Source organism: Mandrillus leucophaeus, unplaced genomic scaffold (assembly GCF_000951045.1).
Source record: "Mandrillus leucophaeus isolate KB7577 unplaced genomic scaffold, Mleu.le_1.0 Scaffold46, whole genome shotgun sequence".
In the NCBI taxonomy this organism is placed as follows: Eukaryota; Metazoa; Chordata; class Mammalia; order Primates; family Cercopithecidae; genus Mandrillus; species Mandrillus leucophaeus.
The window spans coordinates 919749-927531 of NW_012104920.1; the positions used below are offsets into that span (position 1 = coordinate 919749).

At 63.6% G+C, this 7783-nt stretch overlaps 1 protein-coding gene across 1 annotated transcript in view; it reads right to left on the reverse strand.

Annotated features, from left to right (window-relative positions):
* The window catches only part of KDM6B (lysine (K)-specific demethylase 6B), a 25304-nt gene that overhangs the window by 5953 nt on the left and 11568 nt on the right, over positions 1 to 7783 (reverse strand). Inside the window, exons 3-12 of the mRNA XM_011994537.1 lie at positions 3912 to 4031; positions 3470 to 3612; positions 3235 to 3376; positions 2956 to 3054; positions 2629 to 2848; positions 2434 to 2526; positions 2186 to 2347; positions 1917 to 2102; positions 1481 to 1828; positions 1 to 1387 (exon numbers count right to left, since the gene is read on the reverse strand). Coding sequence (XP_011849927.1) covers positions 1 to 1387; positions 1481 to 1828; positions 1917 to 2102; positions 2186 to 2347; positions 2434 to 2526; positions 2629 to 2848; positions 2956 to 3054; positions 3235 to 3371 — 2632 coding nt within the window. The 5' untranslated portion in view covers positions 3372 to 3376; positions 3470 to 3612; positions 3912 to 4031. The remainder of the gene's footprint in view (positions 1388 to 1480; positions 1829 to 1916; positions 2103 to 2185; positions 2348 to 2433; positions 2527 to 2628; positions 2849 to 2955; positions 3055 to 3234; positions 3377 to 3469; positions 3613 to 3911; positions 4032 to 7783) is intronic.

A 7783-nucleotide genomic window follows, 5' to 3' on the forward strand; every position in this document is an offset into this window, starting at 1 on the left:
CCGCCCTGCGCTCCCGGGCCCAGGGCCCGCCTGAGGTAGAGAACTGAGATGACGAGGAAGCAGAGGGCTGTGGGGAGCCCTGGGCGCTAGGGGCCACTGAGGTGGGCGGCGGGGCGGTAGCACCTGATGGGGGGCCAGGGGAATACTGAGTGGTGGGCAAGGGCCCAGGCCGGGTGGAAACAGCTGCTCCAGTCCCCCGATAACAGTACTTTTGTCCCTCCAGCACGGAGGCCAAGGATTTGAGCAGGCTGGCCGGGTTGGCGGGTGGTGGTGGTGGTGGCTGTGCCTGAGGGGGTGGAGGGAACTTGGCTAGAGGCGGTGGCGGTGGTAGGGCTGGTGGTGGCTTCTTCTCCTCTTCCTGGGTGGCCGTGGTGGTGGTGGTGGTGGTGGTGACGGCGGCAGCAGGAGCAGTGGTGGTGGGGGCTGTGTCGGTGGGGAAAGGAGGCTGCAGAGATGCAAAGGGCTCCTTCAGCGGGGGCGGGGGGGCCACGCCTGCTTCGTGTTGTTGCTGTTCCTCTTCCTTGCGAATGGATTCATCCAGCATCTTCATGATGTTGGCCAGCCCATCAGGTAGGATCTTGAATTCGGCTGGCTCCTCAAACTGGTCCTCCAGCGGAGTAGGGGGAAAATCAAAGAGTCGCGGGCCTCGGGCAGGCAGCTCTCCAACCCCGGGCGGCACAGGCTGGGGGGCTTTACTCAGGGGGCCTGGGGGTGGCCCTGGCCCCACCTCGGGGGTCTTTGGGAAGGAGACCCTGGGCCGGGGGCTCTCCGGGCGCCTGAAGCTTCCTGAGGTATTTTGGTGGCAGGAGGAAGGAGGGGCTGGAGGCAGGGCAAGAGTCAGGGGTACAAGAGGTGGCTCCTGGGGGTTCTGTGCTGGGCTGGGAGGCCTGGGAAGGGAGTCTATACTTCTGGCCAGATAAGGTGGTGGGGGAAAGGACACAGGCCCAGCAGGGCTGCTGCTGTGGCTGCCATTGTTGCTGTTGCTACTGCTGGTGGTTGGGGCTGGGGGAGTGGGAGGGGTGTGAGAATCCTGAGTGCCCACAGAAAAGCGGGAGGCTGGAGGCCCCAAGAAGCCCTCGCGATGGGGGAGGGGTGGTGGGGCAGGGCGGGGGGGTCCCTCAGTCCCAAAGAAGAGCTCCTCTAAGATCTCTCCATCCTCTCGGGCTGCCCGGCAGGCCGGACCCTTCAACCAGGCAGGGGGTGGTGGGGGGCGTAAGAGGCGGGGACAGGGGGGTGGAGGGGGTGAGGAAGGTCCAGGTGGCAGGGATAGGTGGGGAGTGGCAGCGGGAGCCCCCAAGAACGGTTTCCGACTGCTGTGCGCCGAGGGCCCCAGGCGGCCCTGGTGGGAGACCTCCAGCGTGGGAGTTTGGTAATGGTCAGCGCCGGGCTGCAAGTGTAGAAGCGGGTGGTCACAGCATTGCTCGGGCCACCTCAAGACAAGCTCCACCCATGCCCCCCTTCACCCGCAGTTGTCACTCACAATGCCTGGGTTTGGCTCCACGCCCCGGAGACCGGTGTTGCTGCTGCTGCTACTGCTGCTGGTGGTGGTGGTGCCGGGGAGGCCAGGGGGCCGGGAAGGGGCGTAAGGCACGCAGGCGGTGGTTGCTGCTGGTGAAACGCTGGAGTCCATCCGCGACCTCTGAACTCTGCTCTCTCTAAGGTCACTTCCGGGGGGACGGGTGGCAGGCAGGCAGCCATGGCTCTCTGCTCCTGGGGGGCGGGGGCCCGGGCCTGGGGGAGCAGCCGGGACCAGCCGGTGGCCAGGGGGATGCGTGGTGTACGCTGGAGCTGGGTATGGATATGGGTGAGGCAGCGAGTGCCGCTGCTCCTATAGGAGATAAACGGGGATGTAGGGTGAAGAATAGAGAGCATGGCACTTGCAGGTGAGAGGTGAAAGGCAACAGGCAGGGGCTCACCTGACGCTCTGGGGGTGCTGAACCCTTGCGCTCTGGGCCCCAGGCATCTCCATGCAGGGTACTCCACAGCCCTGGCTTGGTTAGTTGAAATGGGGGACTGGTGGCCAGACCAGGCAGGGGTGGTGGTGGCGGTGGTGGTGGTGGTAATGGTGGTGGAGGCAGTGGCAGTCCTGGGGGAAGGCCAGTCTAGGAGAGAAGAGAGTGTGAGAATCCCGTTCCTTGCCCAAGTCCTGCCTACTTACTGCCTGCTGGCCCCCCTATACCCACACCTGTTCAGAGTTGCAGCCTCTCCTTCGCTTGCCTCCAGGGCTGAGGCCCTCCTCCCCTGAGGGGCCTGAGAGTGCTGCAGGAGGCACAGGCTGCACCACTGGGGGTTCGGCAGCTCGCTTCACTGGGGGACCTCCCCGCTTGGCTCCATAGTTCCGCTTGTGCTGAGAACAAAAAGAAAGAAGAGAAAATGGCACGGGTGCAGGCACAGCCTGGCCTTCCTCCCTAACCCATCCAGTGCCAGCCTCACCTCAAGGTGTAGCAAGTTCCACACTTGCTCCAGTGGGGGCAGAACCTTGGCTCGGTGCTGGCAGGAGCCAGTATGAAAGTTCCAGAGCTGGGCCTGGGGGTGGGGGGACACAGGGCAGGAACACATGTCAGGCAGGGCACTGAGCCAGAAGGCACAATTGTACAGTCCTGTCCCCCATGCCCTGCCTCCTCCTACCTGCTGCAGTCGGCCAATGCGGGGTCCCAGCTCAGCGAAGCTTCCTCCGTATCGAAGGGCGCTGTGGTAGCAGCGTGTGGCCTCCTCACTGTCATGCTCTGACTCGTACAGTTGCCCAAGCTGTTCCCAAAGCCCTGGCTGGGCTGGCTCCCGGAGCAGTGCCTGCACACAGCCATGCAGGGATTCCAGCTTCCCATGGAGGGGTCTTGGAGTGGGCGCCCTACAGAGCAGAAGGGGTGGGGGTGTGGGTTGGGTTTGGGCTTGAGGGGACTCTTTCAAGGCCCCAGCCTTACCTCCCACCCCCAGAACCTTCAAATATCCACTCACCCTGGAGCATAATATGGTTTGTTGGGGTGCCCAGAACTACTGCCATGTGAAGGGGGTAGGGGAGCAGGAAGCGGGGGCTGCCCAATGCTGGCTGAGCATCTGGAGAGAGAAGGAGTCTGTTATGTACAGCAAGAAGGAGCAATCTTGTCCTACCTAGGCACGAGGGGGCTGATGCACAGAAACCCACAGAATGACAGGAACCCAGGGAGAATGGCACAGATTGAGGGGTACAGAAATGGAAAGAGGTATGCCTGGAGACAGAGGGCCCCAAATTCTCACCTGCCTCCAGGCAGCCATGCGCTACGAGGAGGGGGATGAGGCGGGCAGGAGCTCCAGGCCCCAGCACAGCTCAGGCCCCCAAGGGCAAAGGCTTCCCGTGCAGCGCGGGCCCCTGGAGGGTCCACTGCCCGATGCATCCAGCCTGAGTTGGGAATAAGAAATTACGCTCTTACTGCAGGCAAAACCAGAGCTGCCAGTGTACATCCAGCCAGCTCAGTCCCAGATTTTCCCTTACCAGGTCAGCAGTGGCCCCAGGAGCCCTGGAGATTGGGCACGGCCCCCTGCCCCAGTTCTCTGGGACGATGGTCCGGCTCCAGCCGCTTTGATAAGAGTGCCCGCTACCCCCAGATGGCTTCCTGGGTCCTTTCACAGCCAATTCTACAGAGAGGAGGAAAAGGAGTGAGACGAGCTGGCCAGCACATAGTCAAGGCCCAGGGGCTGGAATGGGTGGACTGTGACATCCACCAATCTGTCATTTGTGTAAAGGGCCCGGCCTTAGCTTTCCCCAAAGGGAGGCCCACCCAGCCCAACCAGTCCCTAGAGGCCGAGGAGTGTGGCTGGGAGCCGGGACGTGTGTGGCAGGGAACCAAAAGGCCGGTCAGAGGGACGGGGTAGCTGCGCTGCTAGGCTTCCAGTCCGGAGTCACCCGGCCGACCCGCAACGCAGCGGCCGCTTACCCGGCCTCCGTGGGAGCGTCCTCACACCGCGTCGGCAAGCTCCAGAGATCTGGCCAATCACAGGACTTCCTCTCTCCCCAGAAAGCCAATCATCACCCGTGTCTCCGCCTCAGTAACAGCCTGGCCGGAACCAATGGGAGCGAGGTGAGCCCGGCAGCGGTGGCCCGGGGAGGAGGGGCGCCGGAGCCGGTCAGACGGGCTCAGCCCGGGGTGACCCCGATGTGACCCCGCGGCTCCCACCTTGGGTCCCCATCTAGGATCTGACACTCCGGCCGTCAGGGCCAGAAGGCAGCCAGGACAAGACGCATGCGGATGAGGCCGGTGAGTCGCACGCCCCGGCCGGCGTGGGGGCTGGCGCTACCCGCAAGCCTCACGCACCCAGAGCCGCCGGTGGCCACGGCCAGGCCGCTCGAGTAGCCCCGCGCCCGGCCACCGCAAGACCGACGGACGGCAGACGGATGCAGAACGCAAAAACGTCCCTCCCCTTCCTCACTTTACCTCGCCCAGTGACAGACCTCCCTACCCCGAGCGCCCCTAATAACTGCTTAGGGCTGGCCAGCCACAGCGACTTCCACGGCACCCAAACCCGTCCACGCCGCTATCAGGGCGCTCTACCCCCAACGCCTGACCCCAACCCAAACCTTGGTCAAGCTCTCAGGCTCATACCCAGTTGCTCCAGGTCCTCTACTTCCCCTGGCTTTCTGGGTCTTCAGTACCGACCGACCCCCAAAATCAGACCCCCTTTTAGTCCCCCAACTTCCGAGAAGTCGCGCACCGCGGTCCCGAGTGGCCCCTCTCTCGTGGCTCGCGTATCCTCTCTGCCCTTCCCCGCCGGGGCCACGCGGTTCCCCACGGCCCACGTGGCCCCCGCCCCCCAAGGGAGGGGGGGATTTCGGGGGTTGCCCGTGACGTGGCTACTTGCGCAGCGGAAGCGATGTGTGTAAAATGTACGGGGGGGGGGGGTCCTGAGGGAGGGATGAGGGCGGGGCCCGACAGGCAGTGACATCACTCTTGTCCCACTCTCACCGCCCACTCCCTTAAAGAACCCAGAACCCGTTTCACTTCCTCCTTCACCCCCCCCCCCCCCCCCCACCCCTTCGCTTTGGTGCCGGCTGGACCCCCGACTGGCACAGCGCTCTCCTCTCCTGGGCACCTTCCCTTTAGTCCCAGCTCTTCCTTCTTGCCCCTCTAAGCCCAGGAGCTGCGACCCCGCGCCTCCTCCGCGCCTACCCAGCGTCCCCGCAGGTAGGGAGCCGGCTCGGCTCCCGGGATCGGTCCATTGAGAGTCTAGAGTACAAAGAGCATCGAGAGGCGAGTGTCGAGTACAAAGCGGCGGGGGCGGGGCCAGTGCTCCAGCTGGAGCGAGCGCCGGGCAGGAAGCTGGGGGAGAGTGCGCGACGAAGGGTTGGGGGTGGCTGGAAAGTTCGCCTTCGTTGAGAGAAGTCTGCGCTGTGGGGAAATTTCCACCCAGCCCACAAGGGCAGACGGGTTTCTGGTGAAAAGAGCCTTCCTTCCCGAAGGGGTAAGGTAGTTTGTTTGCATGGAAGCTCTTGGACCCTACAGGTCCCTGCGTGCCACTCTCCCGCCGAGCCCTTGTGGGCGCTTGGGCCCCGCGGACCCTCTCCGCGGTTCACGTGGTATTACTGTCAGAACTCTCTCCTCACTAGAGACAGCATCCTTTCCATCAGTAACCAAGCCAGGTACAGCGCTGAACTGTGGTCAAGTATGGCACTCCCAGACTGCCCCCACCCGAGTACCGAGGCAGGGACGGGGAGGAGACCCAAGGACCAGACGTGGTGGGGGAGCCGGGGAACCAGACAACAGAGGAGCAGATGCCTGCTTGGGAAGTGGTCCCAAGAGCGCCGCCAGTTACCAGGAAAGGCAGCTTCCCCTTCGGCGATGATGACACTTCCCCTCTGCCACTTCCCCTTTCCCACGGGGAACTGACTCAGCTTTCCCTAAGTCAGTGAGTGCTGTCCCTCCAGCCCCCTGCTCTTCCACCTTTATCCACAAAGCCCCACGCCGGCACCCAAGAATACAAAGCCCTCACTTGAAAACAAAACTTCCTGTACACTAAACACACACTCATTCTGGCCAGCAACCTCGGATCCTTGTCCGCACCCGGGACACAGGCGCTGGACTCCTCACTCGCCCCCCGTACAAAGCCCTCCCTCGGGCTCTGATTCAGGTTTGGGGTGGGGGAGCGTGAGTCACCCAGAAAACCTTCCCCTCTTCCCACTGACTCAGCCCCCGCCTCCCTGAACACACACAGACACACAGTCAGAGGCAGACACAACTCCTCAGCCCACACACCGGCTCACCACCGGTCCCGCGGAATTTCCCCTCTCGTCTTCCCCCACGATGGCCCCTCCCCGTGCCGGGCAGCCCCGACGCGGCGCTTGCACCTGTTCCCCAGCCGCCGCCGGCTCGCGCTCCACTCTCACCTCCACTCTCGCTCTGGGTCAAGAATAACCCTCCCTGACTCCCGGTGTCCATACTAACCAAGGGAAGGGGACCACGGACAGGCACAAAGACTGACACCCACAGACTCCTCGGAGACAGGCGAGAGGTAGACGCACGCGGCCAGAGCCAGGCTGGGAGGCTGATATACTTCTGAGGCAGACATTCCAGCCTCTCCCGACCCGACCCACAACCTTGAGAGCCAGCGGCTCTGAAAGGGTTAATTCCGCTCCCGCCCAGGCCACACCCCCTCCATCCGGGCACTCCCGGCAAAGCCCAGCTCCGCCCCCTCCATCCGGGCCCTGGACTCGGGACTTTAACCGACCCCCTACATCCCCGCCCCCGCTGGAGCCCCAAGAGAGAAATACTCCATCAATCACACCCACTTAACTCTCTCTGGGCTTGAGCCGAGGAGCCCCTCCGCGCAGCGCCGCAGCCGCGCGGGACGCGTGGTAAGAGGCCTGAAGTGCGCACGCAAACTCACGTGACGGCCAGAGACAAGAGCCCACAAATAGTGTTTTACCGAGCCGACAATCAGCGGGCATGCTGCGCGCGCGCCGAGGTGGGGCGGTCCAGGACATTGGTCGCAACCCGCTCCCTGCCCGTTCTCAGCACGCCTGGTGGAAGCGAGGGGTTACAGGCTCGCTTCTTACCTGGGGGAGGGGGAGGCGGAGGGGAGGGCCGCCGGCTGAGCCTGGCCCACCTGGTCCCTGTGAGACTCACCTGTTCCCCGCACCTGCCGCAGCTCCCCTCAGCCCCCTTCCCAGTGGGCCTGCACTCCCCGGAGCACGTGCAGATGGTGCCCCACAGTGCAAAGGGCCTGTGAGGTCTCTTCCTCCTAAGCCCAGCCCAGAGTCTGGTTCAGGGACAAGGTGTTCGCTGCAGAGCTGCCCAGAACCATGTGAGGTGGGCTCTGTGTTGGGTGCTCATTTTAAATGGCTAGAACTTTCTGTGACAGGGCCTAGTTGTCGGGTCACCCTGGTGGGCCTGTGTGACACCCAAAAAGTTTGCTACTGGCTTGATTCAACCAACACCTGTTTGTACACCTAGCACCTGACCCAGGGCATGGAGCAGAACAGGTGAACACTCAAGCCACAAAAATTAGAGTCATCTGCCAGCTACGGGCTGTCCCAGGGGAAGGGGCTGTACTGGCTGCTCCCCGGGCAGGGGCGCTCCCCCTGCAGGGCTGGTGGAGCCAGCAGAGCCTTAGGTTCAGGCTCCAGTGGCCCCTCAGTCACCTCCTGCCAAGGCCTCTGGGATGAGATGACCTGCGGCTCCTCCACGCTCCTGAGCCCAGGCTTGGCAAGAACGCAGCCCGTTCCACACAGCCCCTCCTCAGACGCAGAGGTGAAAGGCCGTAGGCGGTCTGGGTTCCTGGAGGAACGTGGCCTCCCCTGTGGCCCTGTGCAGAG